Source organism: Zonotrichia leucophrys, chromosome 3 (assembly GCF_028769735.1).
Source record: "Zonotrichia leucophrys gambelii isolate GWCS_2022_RI chromosome 3, RI_Zleu_2.0, whole genome shotgun sequence".
NCBI classification, from domain to species: Eukaryota; Metazoa; Chordata; class Aves; order Passeriformes; family Passerellidae; genus Zonotrichia; species Zonotrichia leucophrys.
The window spans coordinates 78164144-78185620 of NC_088172.1; the positions used below are offsets into that span (position 1 = coordinate 78164144).

The 21477-nt window shown below is 48.7% G+C and overlaps 1 protein-coding gene across 2 annotated transcripts in view; it reads right to left on the minus strand.

Annotated features, from left to right (window-relative positions):
• Positions 1 to 5315: 5315 nt before the first annotated feature.
• Positions 5316 to 21477, minus strand: part of LOC135445832 (uncharacterized) — a 60333-nt gene continuing 44171 nt past the window's right edge. For both annotated transcript variants that reach the window (XM_064708926.1, XM_064708925.1), the window contains one exon: positions 5316 to 7733. In XM_064708926.1, coding sequence (XP_064564996.1) covers positions 7605 to 7733 — 129 coding nt within the window. In that variant the 3' untranslated portion in view covers positions 5316 to 7604. The remainder of the gene's footprint in view (positions 7734 to 21477) is intronic.

Consider the following 21477-nt stretch of genomic DNA (forward strand, 5'->3'; position numbering starts at 1 on the left):
CAGCCGGGTGTTGCACTTGGACTGTGTCATTACTGCACCTTAAACCACAAGAACAAAGTGTTTGGGACATGCTAATGACACCGGGAGAAACAGAAGCATTTTGATTTGGAAGTAATTGTAGTAATTATTTGCTACCAGGGCAGATATGAATACAATATAATGGGTCTGATTATTTATCAGCATTCAACACCAGAAAGAAAACAATGCCGGTAAATAGCAGAGGGTTTATTTTGGGGAACTGTTTAAAGCCAAGAAAGGACAAAACATCTCTGTTCAAAACAGGGCCTGTGGAGGCCTCGTGGCAAAGATCTAAAAAAGGTTTTCAGGCTTCACAAGAGCTATATATGATTGAGGTTTGGCCCTGATGTGTTTGGCTTGGTGGCACTGCCAAGGTGCCAGGTTTGCTGAGCAGCCTGCCCTTGGGCAAGACCCTGACCAACACATTGCCAAATGTCACCCCTGGCAAAGAAACCACCCAGGGTAGAGCATTTGGCAACCCATTTTGGAAAAACTTAGCAAAGATGCTTCAAAGAGTTGCAGGAGCACACAAATAGGAGAGCTGTAGGCACAGCAGGACAGGTCTCACAGCAGCAGCACTCACCATTGGGGAGCAAAGGCCTGTGTCACACACGCTCCCAGGCCACTAGAACAAGAACAGAGGCTGAGCAGCCTGCCTTGGAGTGCTGCAGGACATGCCAGGGCAAGGCAGGCATTGCTCTAGGGGACCCTTTGGTAGAAAACTTTTCTCCAATTGCAGATGGCAGCCATGTTCCTTCCAAAGGGGCTCTGTTGTCCCCATTCACCTCCCTAGCTGGCATCCAGCTCCCATGGCACTTTCAGTTCCTCCACTCATCCAACCTCAGAGCTGCTCTGCTGTGAGTATGTCAGAGAGGAACATCAGTCGTCTCTGCAATCAGCTCTGGCCAACCTACCAACAGACCCAGCTGTTGCCACAGCAGGCACTGATGTGAGCAGCCACAAAAGCAAACATCTTTGGGCTCCTCATGTGTCTGGAGCTGCCTGCACATCCTGCCCCAGGCTAGCTGAAAACATGTGGTCAGCTCCTGCCAGCCTGGCGTGCAGCTACAGCCAGAGTGAGCTCTCAAAGCATCTACAGCTTCTGCTTCCTCACCCCCTTGCTTGAATAAGCCCACTGAAGTGTAGCTCAGGAAATGGTGCGATACCGACACGCTTAAATGTTCTCATCAGCACTGATGGTACTTCTGCAGAGCCTTGCTGCTCCAGCTGCATCCTCTCAGGTGCTGGCTTGAGGTTTACCACGTGAGGGTTACCCATCACTGGAGGATGCTTGTCTTGCTTTCCTAACCTGTTCCTCAATTTCAAAAGATAATTCCATGCATGACATATCCACTATAACACTGCAGCAGTGCTCAAACCAAACTCACTGTTCCTATGACACATGAACACTGGCCTGCCACCCAGGACAGACCTGACACCCTTCAGAAACCTGAGCTATGCCTTTGTGACCAACCTCTGCACACAGCCACTGTGGATGATTCAGGCTCAGCCTGGCTGTGCCAAGGGACGTGATGGATGCCAGACAGCCTTGATGAGCCAGGGCTCTCCTGGCAGGCCCCAGCACCCCACACTGAGGGCAGAGAGGATGCTCATTTGCAGCCAAGCAGGTACATCAGCGAGTGGCTCAGGAGCAGTGCAGGAGGTGAAGGGGGTCACTCCCAGCCTCACCATCAAACACGAGGGCTGAGTCACCACTGAAGCCTCTCCATGGAGAAATTCTTGGAAGTGCAAAGGCAATGAACATGCACACAAGGTGGTGCTGCCATGGCAGGGTTGGTTGCTGGTGCATGTGCCTGTTTGGAGCTACTGGCCCACCTGGAACCCTGGCAGGAGCAGACCCTGCCACTGAGGAGGGGGCAGAGATGGGGCTGGCACACAGTAACCTACCCCAGAAAATGCCCCTAAGTCACCACCCTCCTCAACCAGATCTGGCATTTGTGCATGTAGTTTCCTAGGTAGTCTTTTTCTTTTTTCTTCTTTCTTTCTTTCTTTTCAAGTCTGTAGCAGTGTAAAAACCAAGCAGCCACAGCATCCTGTGGCAAAGGGTTCCCCAGTGCAACCCCACATTCTGTGCAGATCTGCCTCTGGTCGTTTGCTTTGAACCCACCACCTGCTACTTTTATTTGATGTTCCTGAAGTTCTTGTCTGAGAAGCAACATACAATCACACTCTAATTTGTATTGAGATCACCTGGTCTTGAGTCACTGGTGTCCACGTGTGTGCTTGTTTTTAATTCAATGGTGAAAGCTCCCAAGTGCCTCAAGATCAGGCATAAGTAAATTTTTCTTCACTTTTCCAGTCATTACTGGTGTGATACTCTGCCAGTTATTACCATAATGGATGACACTGCAGAAACAGGAAAGAAACAGCACCCCCCTTGCCTTGGTATACATAACCCATCTGTATGCCCTCCATGCACCACTGCCTGCAGCCACCTGGAAACACACAGCCTCATTCACACCCCTCCCCTGCACAGGCCCTTCTGCCCATGCTCCAGATGCACATCCACCAGCATCCATCCTTCCAGAACCACACTTGCAGGCATGCATGCCCCTTTATCTTTACTCCTCCAACACATCCTTCTGATTAAAATATAACAAATATGCCATAAATACAAACACCACAGGCACATAAATACCACTGTAAATGCACTGTGTCTATATACCCACACTTCATCAGCACATATCCCATTCAATCCTAACTTGATACACACCCTTGAATGCATTCTTCCACCCCACACCTTGCCTCAACATGCTATGCAGCTTCAGGAAAATCAAAGGAAAGCCCAAAGTTGTTTGAATGAGATGGTCTGTCCAGCTGGAAATTCTGCTTCTGTTTTTCCAGTGCCAAGCCATGTTTCAGTGGCTTCCATGGAACTTGAGGTGAGAACCCTGGCCCCAGCAGCACTGACAGTTTTGCCCATTCTCCTAGTCAATCCCATAGGTAGGCAGATAGGTCAACACTCAGCATGCACCTGGAAACAGGGTGGGTTTTCCAAGCAACACTGCACTTTGCTGCACAGAGGGGTGAGCGTGCCACAGATGGGCTTCACATGGAGCCCTGCCACAGACTGAGCCAGGCAGGTGAGCACAGGGCACTCTGCTCATGGGGGACTGTCAGAAGACAGAGATTTCTGCACAAATGGAGCAGAGTGAGACAGAAATATATATATATATAGATCACATGTGTGCATGCATGTACATACATGTATGTCAGAAAATGTTTGGACAATGCCAAGAAGAGACAATCCTGTGTGCTGGCTGCAAAGGGACTCACTGAGGCTCAGGGCATAGATGGAACAATCCATTTTGCCACTGCTGGGATCTTTGTTCTTCTCTGCTATTTTCAAAAGGCCATAGCATTAACCTAATTAATTTACTTTAATTGGAGAACAGTATTAGCTTAAATGGTCCTGCTTAAGTTGTAGAGGAGCCATAGCCAAGCTCTTGAAACAGCCGCTTGTCCCCATTCACCCTCCTGCAGATGGTTCACGCAGCTGAGCTGCACTTTGGCACAACAGCCCTGCTCTGAAGGGAAACACCTGCACGTCTCCAAGCAAGAGGGCTCAGAGCAGAGAAAGAACTCCGAAGTTACAGGCTGTCCTGCTGAGCCAGGACCCAGACCTGGTGGGAAGCCAGGAGCTCCGGCAAAGTGAAGGTCCTGAGGGACCCATACCAACCTGACCGTGCTCGCAGTGCTCAGACCTCAGCCAGCATCCCTGCCCACTCTGGCAGAGGAGGAAGTGTTTGCACAAGCTGGTTTGAAACCCACAGGGGTGATCAGCCCTGCAGGATGGATGCCAGAGGCAGAAACAGGGGGCAGTGGCTACAGCAAGGACCGTGGCTCAAAGACCACAGTTCAGCTCTCATTTCCCTGGTTTCTGCTGATGCCTCATGCAGTGGCTTTGGGAAACTGTTCCCACATGACAGGGTCTGGCATCTAAAGGAGGCCAACACCCCCCACTCTCCTTTCTACATCTTCCTCTCTCTCTCTTTACATCCTCCTGTCAGTAACAGTGGTAGCTACAGCTGAAAAGTACCCTGTAAGATCTTCATGAATACCCCTAACCTGCCTTCCTTGAGCTTCAGACTTGTTGCCATATTGCAGTTTACCATTATTTCTGTTCCACCACAAAAGCTGCCCTGTTCTGTCATTAACCCAGGGGCAGCAGCAGCTCTACCCCCATCTCACCCTGGCCACTGGGCTGGCTGTGCAATGCCAAGCTGTGTGCCAGCTTCCCACCCTTCACTGGCTGTACCCTGGCTTTGGAGCACTAGGTGTCCATACTCCAGCCTAGGGGATACAAGTGCAATGCATCACTCTCTCTGAATGCACAAAACAGACTTACAACAAGCTTGACCTGGCAGCGGCCTACATTTGATTAGGGTTTGTGCAGTCACAGCCACCAGCATGGTTTTGAACAGCATCTGGGGCTCCAAGGGCAGTTGTGCTGAGGGATCAGGCTGTGCTGGAAGACACATCCCAGAGGAAAGCATTCAGTAAGGGAGGTACAAGAGAAAGGGCTCGGGGGAGCCAGCAAGGCACCGTACAACCCTTGCAAAATTGGCCAAGACCAATTAACAAGCTGCAGCTGACAGAGAAGGGAGGATTTCAAGATAAGAGAGATGGCAAGAAGCCTAGAGGAGATCAGAGCTTGGAGGGAAGAATGGAAAAGGCCTCCTGGGAATGAATCTAAGTAGGACTGCTAAGGGAATTTATGCTAATATCTCTCAGGAGGCCTTGGAAAAGGGGACATAGGTAATAGCCTTGTGAGATGCTGGTGAGGATACAGACTGAGGAGTGGGGGAGAGACAGGAATTAGCTCAAGTAAATAACAAGGGGTGGGGAATGCACAAGTACCCGAGATGGAGTATTTAGAGCAAAATCTAGAGGAAGGGATGAACTACAGCTAAATTATGGAGAAGGAAAAGTACTCTGGCTGTAAACAAAAGGGCTGTGGAGACTCTCAGGACAGACACGCAAGACTTCCTGAAGTTAAAATTACAAGCCAAAGACCATTTGGGTAGTTACTCAAACCCAAAGCACCATGTTGGTGAGGGAAGCACCAGTGAGGGACAGTACACCATACCTTAAATGGAGCAGGTACACATACAAAGAGCCTGGCATTCCTTTTGGACAAGCTCTCCATTTCCAAAGCCATTCACTTGCATTGTGGAGTGCTTGGGACTGGCTGCACTGTGTCACTGCTCATTCTACTCCACCTCCTCCATACCCCCACCCACAAACACCCCGAAGATGGCAAATGCATCCAGAGGTATGAATATAGCAGCTGTTACACTTTATTTCACTGTGGGGTTTTAATTTTTTTTATTATTTTTTTTTCTTCTGATTGAAAAAGAAAAGACAGAAAAGTTACAAAAGTAGTAAAAGGCAACAATATCCGCAGGACATCCCTGTTCCCTGCTCCCACCTGGGGCAGGGCAGCCTGCCCCACCTGCTGGCTGGCAGAACACACCTCTGGGCCCCTGCACCTTGGCAGCTCTTGCTGAGCAAAGCCTGAGGCTGCAGGGCCATGCAGGAGGCTGCCACCCCAGCCATCTGCACAAGGAATGTGCCTCTTAGACGGGTACCAGGCTATGGCTGTCCCATCCCCTGAGCACAGGGATTTGGTCCAAAGGAGCAATGCTTCCTGTCCTGCACTGGGCAACTTGATCTGGCAGCAGTTAAAAAGCTGAGGTGCGCCATCAAAACACGGTAAGCAGAATTTCTGCAGGGGCAAGAGGAATCAGCAGAGGAACTGTGCTCTCTTGGAAACAGGGACTTGCAGGGAACCACGATGGTCTGCCAGAGGTCCCTCACCAGTGAACACAAGTGACCTCTTGGAGGTGGTGCTGGTGCAGAAGGTGGCCCAGCAGTCACAGGCTGGAGCCAAACAGCAGGCAGAGCTGGGACAGCATCAGGACAGAGATCCCCTCACCACCTTGCCCAGCTGCTCTGCCTGCCTGAATGACAGAGTTAGGGAGAAGAGGGGGTGTGGGGAATCAGGTCCCCACCTGAATCCCAAAGCCTACAGCCCTTGGACTTTCCCCAGGGGTCTCACTGAAGGGCCCAGACCAGCTCACTGGGTAGCTTCCTGCTGGCAGCTGGACTGACCATTGGTATCAACCAGAGAGCAGCAAAGACTCTACACTGAGGCAGATTTTAAAAAATAAAAATTATTTTGTATTACTCACATTTGCTCCTCCCGATCTGTACAAACTACTTGCTTCCCCTTGCACTCAGGCACAGGCTCATGGTGGGCAATGCTTACACCAGAGGTTGCTCTCTCCACCAGGTGCAGCAAGAGGAAAGGCCTTGTTCCTCTGCCTCAACAGGAGAGGCAAGAGCTTGTCCTGCCAACTCCTGCCTTTGGCACAAAACACACACACCTCGAGGACAGATCCCAGCCAAACACCAGTGGCAGCAAGGCCTAGGATGGTCCCAACAGCTCAGAACTGTCTGTGGAGAAATGTCCCCCACCTTCACTCAAACTCCCCTCCTGTTTCTTCCACCAACAGCCACAAAATCGACTTTTTCACACTCCTTGCTTCATCTGGGAATACTGTCTCTCTGATACCAGAGGAGTGTACCTGAACTTAAGAAGGGGAGTGGAAAGCTTGCTGGAGGCAATAAATTGGTTTGAATTTGGTGGTACCAGTTACATTCACCATCATGTAGTCGGACAATGCTATGGAGAAGTGTGACATACCCCAGAACACACACTGCCCCAGCAGAGAGGGGATCCATGGGCACACAGTCACCCCCAAGTTCTTCTCTTTGATGATACTGAGAGGACTGAAGGTGGGTGCTGCATTTTCCTGGATGCCTCAACACAGACCTTCCAATTCTAGAATTTTATTCTAACCCCAGATGTACATATGGATGTCTCACTCTCCCATTTCAATCTCTTTTTGGGCAGTATCACTGAACTGCCAGCAGATCATCTGGAATGCACAGTTAAATGTGCCAGTTACTCCTCCACACACCTCCCTGTCCCCAGGTTTTCCACTTGAGAGAGCTTGATGTGAATGCAATTATAACAATCTCAGAGAGGGATCTTCTTGTTTTGCAAGCAGCTCTGTAAGACTCTTTCTCCAATCCTGAGTTCACTTCTGAGTGGGAGAAATGTCAGGTCTATAGCAAAGCACTGTAGACCCAGGTATCCTTGGGAAACTGACTGGATTTGGTTTCACAGCTTGATCACTCACCCCTGCTGCCATGCAGGTCACACTAACCCCTGAACACCTCCTGGACATCTTCAGTTGCCACCATCCTCACATTTGACACTGCCTTGGTGGCAGTTCTTGCAGTTTGTGCACCTGACTAGTTTGCTTTGCCCTGAGAGACAAAACTCCCTCCCTGTGCCGCTGCTGGGCTCCATCAGTGGTATGAGAACAGGCACTGCTGCCAAGCCATTCGCTTCCCCCTGCCGGAGCAGCTGTGTTGCAAAGACATCTCATTGCCCCTTCTTCTCCCACCCCTCCCCTTGGGTATCATCACCTCCCCTTCTCCCTGCCAGGCAGGACACTGGGTGATAGTTCCTGAGGTTTTTTGGAGAAACTCCTTCAGTAGGCACATGACGGTTCTTCCACTGGAGCTATGGGGCTCAGCGGCTTCAAGGTGCTGAGGGAACGGAAGGCAAAAGTGGAGGGATCGTACAGGAAGTGGGGCGGCGGGCGGCCTCCGTTGGTGCTCTGCAGGGGAACAGAAACAGGCATGAGGTCAGTGCTCATGGCAGCTGCAAACAGTGAAGTTCCTGCCTTGAGTGCTTTGTCATCCCCCTCTCTGATACAATTACAGCTCCTTCAATGGGTGGTCATGCTTGCACCTGCAGCAAATGGCACTAACATAAGCAGTGGGAGCACTTTGCTCGCATCCTTGCTCTTACTCTTCAAGATAAAAAGCAGGCACACCTCCCTTCCTCCAGGGCTGAAGCCCCTAGGATCCACCTAACCCATGGCACCTGTAGCCACTAAGTGAAACAGGATATCCATGATGCATTTAGAGTACCAGAGTCAGAAAAGCACCACTACCAAAAGGTATCACATCAAAAAGCTAAATTTATTTGAAGTAAGATCTGGTACGCTTTTAGAGCATGGAGACAAACCAAGTTATCTCTGGAAGCACATTCTTCAGCCCCATTTTTCAACAGCTCTCCAATAAGGATTTACAAACCACTGTTTCTTAAAGTCCCAGGCATGATGAAACTCTCCAGGGTTTCGGTTCCAGACTCTAAAATTTGATGAGGAATGGGTGAGAATTGCTTGGAGGAAAAGATGCCACCCCCAAGGCCTTACAGACTGGTTTTACCATGGCCACTGAAGACCATTCTCTCCCCTTTTGCTCCCAGTGTTCACAGCAGGTCCAGAGTAAGGAGGCCAGAAATAGCCACGTACACCCTGCACTGTGTGACAGGACAGGAATGCTGTTCTCCATTATGCTGTGCTAGGATATGTAGATCCCAGAGGAATGATGGTGCCAAAGAAGTAATTCCACTCTGTTAGATGTGAAGAGCTTTCCTTTAACTTTTCAGGAACTTTGGTTTGTTTCTTTCCCTATGCAAGCAGAAGCACTAGTGGGACAGCTACTTCACTGATACTTTCTGGCCAGGAGAGGAGGTCTCACTGCTCTAGGGTCCAGGACAGTGTTTAATCCTGATCCTGTAGAGTTCATTCCCAAGGAATATGTGGAAACTTCAGCAGCTCAGAAACTCATGCAAACATCCCCTACTCTCATTGCACTTCCATCACTCTTGGGAAGGGCTTTACCACTATTTTCACAGAGGTCAGGAAAAAACCCAATGACAAACATGTTAGGAAAAAACCCAAAAACCTACAGGTTGGGCAGAGACATGATTGAGAGCAGCTCTGCAGGAAAGGACTTGGGGGTGGTGGTTGACGAAAAACTCAAGGTGAGCCAGCACTGTGCACTCACACCTCAGAAAGGCAGTGGAATCCTGGGCTGCATCAAAAGCAGAACAGCCAGCAGGTCAAAGGAAGGGATTCTCTCCCTCTATTCTGCTCTTGGTGAGACCCCACCTGGAATACTGTATTCAGCTGTGGAGTCCCCAACAGAAGGAGGACATGAAATTGTTGGAGCAAGTCCAGAGGAACACATGAAGTTGTTGACTGGAGCACCTCCCCAAGGAAGACAGGCTGAGAAAGTTGGAGCTGTTCAGCCTGGAGGAAAAAAGGTAGGATGGAGACCTCAAAGGAACCTTTCAGTGTCTGGAAAGGGTCTACAAGGAAGCCAGATAGAGGCTCTTCCTCAAGAACTGTAGTGACAGGATAAGGAGTTATGGGTACAAATTGGAAGAGGTGAAATTTAGTCTAGACATAAGGAAGAAATTCTTTCCTGTGAGGGTGGTGACACACTGGAACAGGTTGCCCAGGGAGGCTGTAAATGCCCCAACCCTGGCAGTGTTCAAGGTGAGGCTGGATAAGGCGTTGAGCAGCCTGGTCTGATGGGAGGTGTCCCTATCCATGGCAGGTGGGATTAGAAGTAGATAATTTTTAAGGTCACTTCCAACTCTTAACATTCTATGTGATTTAGACTGGGCTCTGGTGTTATGTGACTCCCTGCTCCTCTTCTAGGCCTTTCCCAACTGGAACTACGGTCTCCTTTGCTTAGCCTGCACTGTGAGACTGTTCCTCAAAGAATTTGGCTTTTTAGGAACAATTACCAACTCTGTCTAGCAGAAGACAGTGGTTCATTTTAGCACTTCAGATTCAGGTCTATCACACACCCAACAGCATGGCAAGGTGGTGTTTTGATGCCTCCACCTCTCCTCTGCCTGGGTTTTAACTTGTCATCACAAGGCAGCAACACACAAATATCCCCTAAAAGCTGCCAGGATGGTTTGTCTCACCCAAACACACACAGAAAATCAGAGTGAGCTTAGGAAGTGTCCAAGCCAGGCCCTGAGAGCTGCAATAACTGCAGCAGGATCTGGAAGCCTCTTGTCTCCAAGCTCTTGGTCACAGCTCAGCCCCACTGGGCAGCAGCCTTTATGTCAGGAAAGGCCTCTAAAAGCCAGTGTGGGCAGCATGTTCCTGCCTAGCTGGTATCTCTGCTGCAATTAAGATGGGCACTCGAGAATGGAAAATGCCAACATGGTGCTTGGCATCAGCTGTGCCTGGAGTTTCAGCCAGCAAATCATGCCCTGCTACATCCCCCTGACACCTTGGCCAGCAGCATAAGAAACAAGAGAGGCAGATTTAAGGGCCTTTACTCAATAGCCACCTGCTGTGGGGTTATATATGGTGTATGCTCTGGCAGGCCTCAGAGCTGGAAGGTAACATAGCAACCCCTATTCAAAGCTAAGGGGCAGAATAAATCAGCACATTTGTCCTTCTCCAGAGCAGAGAAGGTCCCCTGCCAGTGCCAAGAGGGAATGGGAACAAAGAACCTGGCAGTCCCCTCCATTTTGAGATGCCAGACAGGATTAGGGAAGGCAGCTGAATCCGTTCATTTTTGGCACACGGCAGATGAAGAGGCTGGGGAAAGATGGCTCCAACGGACAGACAAAAGTAATCTACAAAACTCACAAGGCTTTGGGTGGAAAGTTTGCTATGGTTTCTTTCTGGGTCTTCTTCTGGGCCAATGTGTGGGGCAGAGAGCGTTCCCAGGGCACTGCCAGGACAATGGGCACAGAACAGGTGAGGCTGAAGGTCAGGGATGTGAGAAGACGCAGGAGATGCTGAGATTCACAGGAAGTCATGCAGCTGCAAGTGAGGCTCAAAATGCACCCAATCCTGCCTCATCATCCTGGCACCTCTCAAGCAGCCACAAGGTGACCACTGGCTTTCAACAACCACAGACAAGGGCAGAGTGAGAATCAGCCTGTGCCCAGCTGCAGGCAGTAACAGGAGAGGCAGTAAACTGACTCCCTCATCCACAGCAACATCCTGACCAATCTGCATCCTTTACAACCCTGAGCTATACAGGTTCCTTGTGCACCTGCTCCCTGACTGACAGGGCAGCACCTCTGGCACTGACCTTGCTGGAGCTAAGAAACCTCCAAATCCCTCAACTCTCTTCTTGCAGAAGAGCGTTTTTAGATTGGAGTTCATATCCAGCTCTAGGGTTGACGAGGCCTGATCTGGCTTAGTCCAAGACACCATTTGGGATCACAGCATGTGGTGGTCTGGTCCTGATGAGTAGCACAAGGCAGAGCTCTGTAGATGTATTTCCAGAACAAAAACAGATAGAGCCAGCTGCCAGAGAGGGGAACATGTTCCTGCCACCCTGTGGCTTGGGCCAGCTGCCTCCCTGTAGTCTGGGCAAGCATCCTAGCCAGCCTGCCCTTCTCCTTGGGCACACCACGCCTGGGACTTTGCTTTGACTAGGGAAGGGTGTTAAGGGTTGTTGCCACTGCAGTAGGTCCCCAGGGAGCTTGCCATAAACCTGCCTGACAGCCCCTGGTGAGCAACCCCAGGGCAGCTCCTGCAGAGGCTCCTCAGAGCACAAACAATACACACTTGACATTAAAGGCTCATGTGTTCACTCTAATGGCATTCAGACAGCTGGGTACCGCTCACAGAACGGAGCCTAATATGGGCCCTGTGCTCATGGCAATCATTAACCAGAGCCCTCAGTTTGCTAAGCAATGTATTTACACAGCTGGAGAATGGCCCGAGTCAGACTCACACGGCTGCCACAGGAGAGCACACAGGCTCACACACAGACTCTGTCACACACACATGCTCACTTGCACATACTCACCTGCCTCGGGTTCTCCCCAGTACACAGGCTCTTCCCTGGTCACTTGTGCACATCCCTCTGGGCACACACAGACTCCTGACTCAGAAATCACAGGGAGGGCTGTTCTACTCATACAAACTCTGCCTGCTTGTAAAGTAATTCAAGCCATGCACAGCCGGAACTTCATAGCATCCAGGGATGGTCTAAGGCACCACAGCTCATCACTGCTCAGAACACAAGGCAGTTCCAGCACCTGGACAGACCCACACTGATTTGGGTTAGATGAGCTCTTAAGGGAAGTAAACTCATCTTACACATGTTTCAAGCAACTATGCACAAACCACCTTGGTCAAGGATGCCTCTTCACCCATGTACATGAGCCTACACATGCACTCCTGCCAACATGTACTGTCCTCACAAATACATTATCACCTTTAAATACAGGGGGGCAAATAAAAAAACAGGTTTGAAACATATCTGAAGTGTATTAACAAAGAAGTACACCTAAATATAGTGAGTGGAGGGAGGTGCCTCAAAGAAGGCCAGTAAGATTAAACATCACAGAAGAAATGCTGATTTCAATCATATTAGCAGCTTTCAGAAAACAGACAAATGCACAACTGTTTCATAAACCCATCTGTAACATAATTGTACATTTTGGCAAGGAAAGAGTATACAGGAAGAAGACAAATATGTAAAGCTAAATCTATTAATATGAAGCCATATTCCTCCTAGAAACAGGTCACTGACTTCTATGAAGTCTGGGGCAGTATCTCAAATGCAGACAGTAACATGATTTTGGTCTCACGATTCCACAGAATCATGGTTCTCCTCTCTGGACAAAGCCAAAGTGAGCACAGGTCCAAGTGAGCTTTCAGCTATGGGAATGACAATCCCCATAGGAGTGGGGAAATGCAGCTACCCAACACAACGATGTCTTGAAGGGAGTGGTGTGCTGGAGGAGATGTACATTAAGAGGACTCTTTGGTCCTCTTTCTCAAGAGCTCTAGTATCCAGGTGGGATTCAAAACCAGATCAGCTTGTGCACTCTGCCAACCCGTCCCTACTCAAGGCCAATCCAGCACAGGAGTCCCTTCTTTCCTACTCTTGGACCCCAGTGGCTGGGAAGTGCTGCTGAGCTCCATTTAAAGGATGCTGCCTTCCAGTGGTGGGTGAATGATCCCTTTGCAGTCTGTAGACTCACTTATTAAAAGTCCTTTGGGATAAAGGCACCATGTAATTGCAAGCTGTAAAGGCGCATCCGATTTCCACCACCACCCTGTGTGGGAAGGAATATATCCCACAACAGCTCTGGCAAGGACGGATGCCTGCCTGGGATGCTGCCTGTCTGTGAAACAGCTGCCTTGCCCAGGAATGGGCAGAGCCAGAGGTAGCACCAATATTCAGGCAGGGCACAGAAAGAGTAAAGGCTGTCAGACTCCACAGAGGAACATTTACAGGTACACTGATTTAACGCCACATTGTGCTTCTTCCTCTCACCCCTGCTAAGTGTTAGAAAATAAACTTCTTCACTCTTCAACTTTGATGCCATCAGCTGTGAGAAAGGGAAGGGGACCCACATGCCTGCTCCTAGTCACATCTGTAATTCCAAACACGGTTCTGCCCAGGCCACTTCCCAACATCTCTGCCTCAGTTTCTTCAATGCATAATACATACATGTCCTGGTTTCTGCTGGGATAAAATTAATTTTCTGCTTAGTAATTGGTGTATCCTGTGGCTTCGATTTAGGATGAGAATAATGGTGACAGCAATAACTAAACTATCAGTCTGTCAAGCAGGGTTTGTATTAAGGACATCCCAGCTTCTCGTGCCCTGACAGCAAGAAGGTTTGGAAGGGCGTGAGAAGCTGGGAAGGAAACAGCCAGGACATCTGACTCAAACTGGACAAAGGACCTTTCCATACCATATGATGGCATTAAGCTGGTGTTTTGCCTTCCCAAGTAGCCATGATGCAGTCCTGCTTTCCTGGAGTCCTGCCTACCCATGGAAAGCAGTGAATGAATTCTTTGTTTTGATTTGCTTGCATGTACAATTTTTGTTTTATCTATTAAATCATCTTTATCTCAACCCACAAACCATCTCACATTTACCCTCCCAGTTTTCTCCCCCAACCCACCAGGGTAGCAAGTTAGCAACTTCATCATGGGGTTAAGCCACAACAGCACACTACAGCCAGGATGAATTAATTAACTTTGAGGTGTTTCAACCTTCTGATGAGAGGCGATTTCTTTTCAATTACAGTCTTGCTTCAGGCAGTTTTCAAGAAATAGTCGCTGGCAAGCAGGACCAGCTCCTCCAGTGGAGCAACAATTCACATTTAACTGCTTATTCATTAACTCTGATAGGGCCTCTAACAATTTATTCCAGTCACAGACCTGGAGCAGCTACAGGAGGAAATTTTCACAGGCAAACTCCTTTCCTCCTGAAAGTCTGTCCTACACTCCCAGGTTCATATAGAATTTTATTTCAAGAAATAGTTAAAAAATAGACCATGCCAGAACTTCACTTTATGACTACCCTTTTCTTTTCTCTTCCAAAAAAAAAAAAAATATCATCTCCAAATGTTGTTCTGACAAGGAAACCACAACTTTGCAGTGGGCACTGTTTTCTTATGATTTTCATTGCCCCCCCAAAAGACTGAAAGACCTGTCTGCCATCACCAACACAAGGCTGCCTAACACTTTTTTCTTTCCATACCACCACATTGCAAAGAGCAGTTCAACGGTTTACAAACACATCACTGTTCATCTTAGAAAGGTTTAAAAAAAAATTTAAAAAAAATCAAACATTTGCAAATGTGTGCGCAGAGTTGTGAGGTGGCAACTACCAGACTTACAGAGGTGCCACCAGACAGACAGCACTGAACCTTTTTGGAAGGTACTTCAAAGGGCATAGCAGATGCTTGTTGGTCACTTGCCCAAAAGCAGAAATAGCCAGTTTCAGCTCTAGGTCCTTGCTGGCACAAGCATGATAAGCCTTTCTTCTCCTCTCTCACACATCTTTAGATAGGTCTTTGACAAAGCTGACTGCAAGCTTTGATTTTGCCTGGCTGACAACCTGAAAGAAAGAGGCTGCACAAAGAAAAGGGACAGATGGGTCATTCAGAGGAGCAGTCTGTCAGTGCTCCCTGGCCAAGCTGGGGAACCCACCACGCCAGGGTCCCAGTAAAGATCATGCTCTGAAGACAAAACAAGTCTCTTAGGACCAAGGGAATGAACCCATATTTCCCTACGAGTGAGCCATATTTTGCACCTACTTTTTTTCCTTCTGATAAGAAGGTGCCTGTGCTTCCTGCATACCTGCAGCAGTTCCTGTTCCAGACAGGAACAGGACAGTTCCAGCAGTTCCAGACATACAGGGTCTGCATGTGCCTGAGCAGGAGAAGAGGCAAGCAAAAGAGTAGCTCCAAATAAACACAGACACGGCACAATCTGGCCCTAAATCTCCAAGTACATCTGAGTAGAGTCCTTAGTTTTGCTCTGTACACAGGTGACACTACCCCACCCTCTCCTTCCCCTCCACCCTCCCCATTCCAGCCCTTGCTGTGCAGCAGGAAGAGCCTCCTCTCAGGGGGATCACAGCAGCTGCCTCCCAGTCCTGCTCCCTCGGGGCCAGGAAGCCCAAGCACCGTGCTTCCTGCAGAGCCGGCACGTGGTGGGCGCTCGGGCGTGCGCGGCTTCCAGTTTGCATGAGGCCAGGGAGAGCAGATTCCCTCTGGCCAGGCAGGCTGGCACAGAGCTGCTCTCAACTTGAAGGGTACCCAAATTAAACCTGCAAAGTGAGGATTAATTAGCCTGGCATGAGCAGGCTGCAAACACATGCTGACATGGTGCACTTGCCTCTGGACAAACCACCCCAGCTGTGGAAGCCAAGCGCAGAGTAGTGGGTGTATTATGGGAGAGGTGTGTGGGAAAAGAGGATCACAGCTCCAGGGACTGGGAGAGGCAATGGCTGCCAGGTTCCCACAGCCACATGAACAAAAATGGAGCAGAACAACTGCAGTGGGGCTGGACACAGTGAGCAGATGTGCCTAATCAGCCATCTTGGACTCGAAGCTCTGACAGAGAGCAGTGGCTCTCTGTGACCCTGTGCCATCCCCTACATCTTTCTCTCTGCTCCATCAGCAAGGTATCACCCAGAAGTCATTAAATCTGACCCCTTCTCTGTGAAACATGCCTTGCCACTTTCCATTTCCTTGAACCACAGTGCCACCAGTCATAGCCACCACTGACACACAAGGCTGTCCCAGAAGCAATTGGGCTGCACCTTGTTTCTACCTCCCTGTATCCTTAAACCAGACACACAACCCACATCAGACCACAAAGCAGGAACAGTGCTGAAAATAGGAAGTCAGGCTCCTCATTCACCAGCCACTTGCTTCTTTCATGGTGCTGTGTGGATTAGAGTCTTGGTTATTCCACAAAGTCTGTTCTGTGGGCACTTACATGATTCAACAGGTGCAAGGGCATTCATGGCAGGAGTTTATGAAAAGCAGGAAGCAATAAAAGTTCTTATCCTTACAGAAACAGAAGAGAGATACGACAGTCCCACTTCTACCTGCTATGGGCAGGCTAAAGGCTGGTTAGCCTTTGCCATGAAATCCAGTAAAAATCAGATATTTGGAGTAGTTTTTAAAAGACAGAGGCATTCCCCCCTTGGCTACACAGAACCCTTCCCCAAACTGAGGAAACTCTGGACAAAGTCTTTTGTCAGGAATTATTCAGAACAAGGGCTGGCGTTCTCCAGGACCAACTATCATTTTCAGCAGGCAGTGCAGTGCTTGGGCTGGGAGGAGTGTAGGATACCCAAAGGGATATTCATGCTCCCACTTAGCAGAGGGCCCTTTCCATTATGCTCAGCAGAGGCATGCCCATAAACTGGAGGCAAGACACCACAGGGGAAACTGGAAAGCCAAAAAACTCCATGAGAGGCGTCTGACCATAAAGTAATGCAAGGCTATGACTGGCCAGGGAGGCAAGTCTCTCTTGTTGATTGTAAGATCAGGGTCAGGTTTATACAGCCAGTCAAAATTAGAAACAGCCAGGAAGGTTTGAGAAACTGTTTTTAAGCTGCAGTTTGGGATTTCTGCTGCCCGAGATGCCCTAGGTGTTTATACTCATGATATGGTATGAATAAGGACACAGCTCTAGGAACATGGTCTAAAGTTCTCATCACCCTCTCTTCAAGTGAGTTACACCTTCTGCTGGTTTTTCAGTGTAACTCACCCTTAAATTGCAATCATGGTATTTATCTGCATATTTATATGCATCCAATGCTAAATGCTTGCAGTGCTCCTTGGGAGCCTGTGATGGAAGGAGCAACATCTGTGGGGTTTATATACACACACACACACACACACAAACACATATATATATATGTACATATGTATGTATACACACACTGAACCTTTTGATTACATCTTTACTTAGTGCTGCACAGCCAGAAACAGAGGTTTGCACCAATACTGCTCTGTCACCTGGTATGCCTTGCACATGTGACTAGCTCAGGCATCTGCCCAGAAGGTTCTGGCCAGCATATCTCCTCTTCAGCTCCCAGCTGAAAAGGTCCCTTGTTTTAGAAGACAAGCCAGCAGCATGTTTCTGCAGTGGCCTTTTAGGATGCAGAGTAAGAGATAAGAGACAGGGAAGTCATTCCCTGGGATCTGGCCCCTGCCCAAGCAGAGGGCGTTCTCAACATTGATAAGATCAAGGCAAGAGCACAAGAGGTTTATGTTCCGATTTAAAATTCTTATTTTTACATAGCAGAAAACATCTCTCTGATCAGCCAGGTTATCAGATTGGCCTTGAAATCCTTCCTTCCTTTCTGCCAGCCCCAACAAGATCCTTGAGACACAACTGGTAAGCCCCTGGGTGTCTTCTACCCACCTACTGCTGTTAAGACAAGCTCAGCTCCACTAATCCCATTCAGAGACTGTATGTAGAAGTTTGTCAAGGAAGAACAGAAACAGGAATAAATGACAGACCAGGGACCAGGTCTGTACACTCACACTGCCCAGCTCATGTGCCACACACACAGGCAAACACCTGCCCCTGACCTTGCAGTGGCATGTGCTTTGTACAAATCCATAGTTCATGTACATGCTGTCACCTCTAATTTATCTCTGCTCACTTGCCCACAGGGGATGATTCTTCTGTTCCATTATCTCTTACTCTGTGGGAACAGAAGCAAGATTTTTTTTCTTTTTAATATTATTTGCTCTTCACAGTAGGCTGCCACCTCTCACAGCTGCTATTCCTCATTTCAAAACATTTCAAACTGAGCTGCTGCACATTAGAAAAGGTAACCAGCCTCTCTTCCATAACTGTTAGGTTCTTAGAGTAGTCACATCACTATCCCATCATCCCACTTAAGAACCACTGCGTGAGGGGAAAGGATTTGGCTGATCACCACCTGAGCTGGCCCTTGGGAAACTTAAGCATAGGAAACAAGAGCAAGGTGACACCTTAGTGTTAAAACTGCAACATGCTTAACAGCAGCAGGTCACCTGCTTAAGAAAGACCCCCAAGGACCACAAACCAGAGGCTGTAGCTGTGTTTCCATGCCAGAGGGCAAAGACACTGCCCCATCCATCTCACCTTCCCATGGGAGACTCTTCCAGCAGAAGACAGAGGAAGGAATAGCTGTAATGATGCATGAGAAAACAACATCTTGCACCCTGACACACCAGCAAAGCCCCAAGATGTCAAGGCAACCAAAGTATCAGCCAGGAGGGATTTTTAAAAGCAGGCATCATCTCACAACCACATGAGATACTGATCTCAGCAAGAACAGGATGAAAATGCTTTATTGCTGATGCTATTAGAAGGTCACTGTCATCACTGTCCTCACACAAGATGGAATAAGCACGACCCTTTCTCCTACAAGTTAGTCAGCAGCAGAAAAACTGAAGAAATCAAGGATCCTTGGTTCAAATCCCTGGCACAAGCCACTAGAAATCCTGCCTGCTCCTCAGATCAGTTCACACTGCCTGTTCATCCAGCTGTAGTCTCTCTGGATATCTGTGACCATCTCAGTTCAGAAAGAGACACTAACTGATCTGAAACAGGAGCACTTGTGCATCAGTGACACAAGCAAAGGGGTTCACATGGTGATGTTTCCTGTCAGACACACAGACAGCTGCCTGGTTCCTCCTGTAACAGCTCATCAACCCATCGCTATGAGATCTGTCTTCATTTCTTCTACCCTCACCACAATGGACAGATTCCAACGATGAACCTGTGCCACCAGGCCCTCAGCAACACAGAGCCAAGCCTCTCACCTTGCCTCCTGCTATCACTCTTGCCAAAATGCCACATTCAGTAGGGCCTTAGAATAGCCCTTCCAATAGAACTTAGGTCCCTAGTGTGCTCTGACTCCATTACTGAATGCTGGACAAGACCCAGAAATCACAGAAGGGCTGAGGTTGCTCTAGAGATAGCTGAGTTCAACCTCCTCCTCTGAGCAGGGTCAGCAGAGCCTGTTGCCCAGGACTGCATCCTGGCACACCACGGCTCTTTCCATGGACAGAGATTTCCACAATTTCCCTGGGCAACCTGAGTATCTTACATTTCTACTTACCCCTTTACCCATTACCCCTTTTTCTGCTGCTGGGCAACACAGAGAAGGAATACCATGCCAAGCATGTCCTGCTGGCGGGATTGAGGTTTCCCTTTATATGATGAGAGCATGGCACTGTGTTTCAGAAGTATTGACCTCTCTCAGCTGTTTCCAGAGCTGAGGCACTTCAGCAAAGAGTTCTGCCAGGGACCTGCTGCTTCCTTTCTCAGCTGCATACACAAAAGTGGGCATTCACAATCCCCTGAAAAATGGAGGCAAAAATGCACCTTTACTAAACAGCTCTGCCACTACAACAGACCAGCAAGAGGCTGTGAAGCATCACATGCTATTACCATGGAAGCCACGAGTGCCTCAGGTGGAGAGGCACTGCCTCAGCTTGGCAAGGCTGGCCAGAGAAGAGGGGATTTTGTGCCATCTGTCAGAAAAGTGTGCTCCCAGTTTATGCTGTTTATTTTACTGCAAGCTGACGTGGGCCCAAGGAGCAAAGGGATAATTCTCCTTTCAGATTCTCCAGGGGCACAATAGTAAGCCACAATAATGAGCTTAAGGTGTCAGGAAACCACCTCACCAAGGCATCACTGAAACCCAAGGGACTGGAGAACCATCACTAAGCACCAGTGGAAATAGCTGGTGTCCAGGGACAGACACCCAGAAAAAACCCAGTGAAAGAGCACAGGCAGGCATAAAGGAAGGTGATAAACAAGATGTGCTAAAACATTGCACCAGGATTAGACAGCTGGTGGGTCTGAAGGACAGGCACAGCCTGGGGAGAGCTCATGGGGCACAGAAGGACACAACTAAATTGAAAACAATCCAGGCAGAAGCACACGAGAGTACATAAAAGATCAAGATTAATTGTGCAGTCAGAAGTACTGGGTCACTGTGGGGCTGCTGGAAGACAGGACTGAAGAGCCCTGACAGAAGGTGTTTGAGAAGTTAGAAAAATACCACCCCCAGCTGTGCACCAGGCTCCAGCCAGCTCTACCTGCTCCTCCTCCTCTCAGACACCAAATTCATTTCCAGAGCACTGATGGGCAAGGACATCCAACAGAATACTTATCAACTGCAGCACTTCTGGGTACACAAAGGCAGCGTTCCTACTGCCTGCTGGGCAAGGTAAAAACCTTGAAAGGATCCTGGTCCGTCATTCATCCCTCTTGCAAGGCTATAAGAAACACTGCAGTGAAAATAGCAGCTCCATCACAAAGAATATTTGTTTTCTTCCCCCTAATCTTTTTTTTGCCTGTGTATGACAAACATGAAGGATTAGGTACACCTGCTTTGGTGACAACATGCAAGATCACAAACAAACAGAATCTCAGAATGTTTTGGGTTGGAAGGGACCTTCAAGATCATCTATTTCCAACACCCTGCCATGACAAGGACACCTTCTACTTGACCAAATTGCTCAGAACTCCATCCAACCTGGCCAAAATTTCTCGGTTCCAGTGCATCCATCACCCTCACTGTAAAGAATTTATTCACAAAATCTAATCGAAATCTACTGTCCTTCAGCTTAAAACCACTCCCCTTTGTTCTATCACTACACACCCCTGTGAAAAGTCCCTCTCCAGATCCCTTGTACCCTTCCAGTACCTTTTGGGTACTGGAAGGCGATACAAGGTCTCCTAGGAGTTTTTATCTTCTCCAGGCAGAGCAGCCCCTGCTTTCTCAGCCTTTGTAGGGAAGATGCTGCAGTCCTCTTAACAACCTCACAGGCCTCCTCTGGATTTACTCCAATAGTTACTTGTCTTTCTTTTTTCAGGGACTCCAGAGCTGGATGCAGCATGCCAGGTGGGGTCTCACCAGAGCACAGCAGAGGGGTAGATTCACCTCCCCCAACCTGTCAGATTTCTCTTTGATTCAGCCCAGGATATATCTCCCACATGACCATACAGCACAGACCAAAAGAGATACAAGGTACCCACAAAGGAAGCAGGGCTGGCTGATGAATCCAGGTATGTGCTGCTAAAGACAAAACTCTCAGAGGTGCAGGTAACAAAATCTACAAGGATGAGACTTGAGCATTTCTGATAGGGATGCAGGCTGTCAAACACAGAGAGGCTCAGGACACTGCAGCTTCATCCCAGCTACAAAGTCATCCAAGCAATGCAACTCTTAGCTGTCATCACCCAG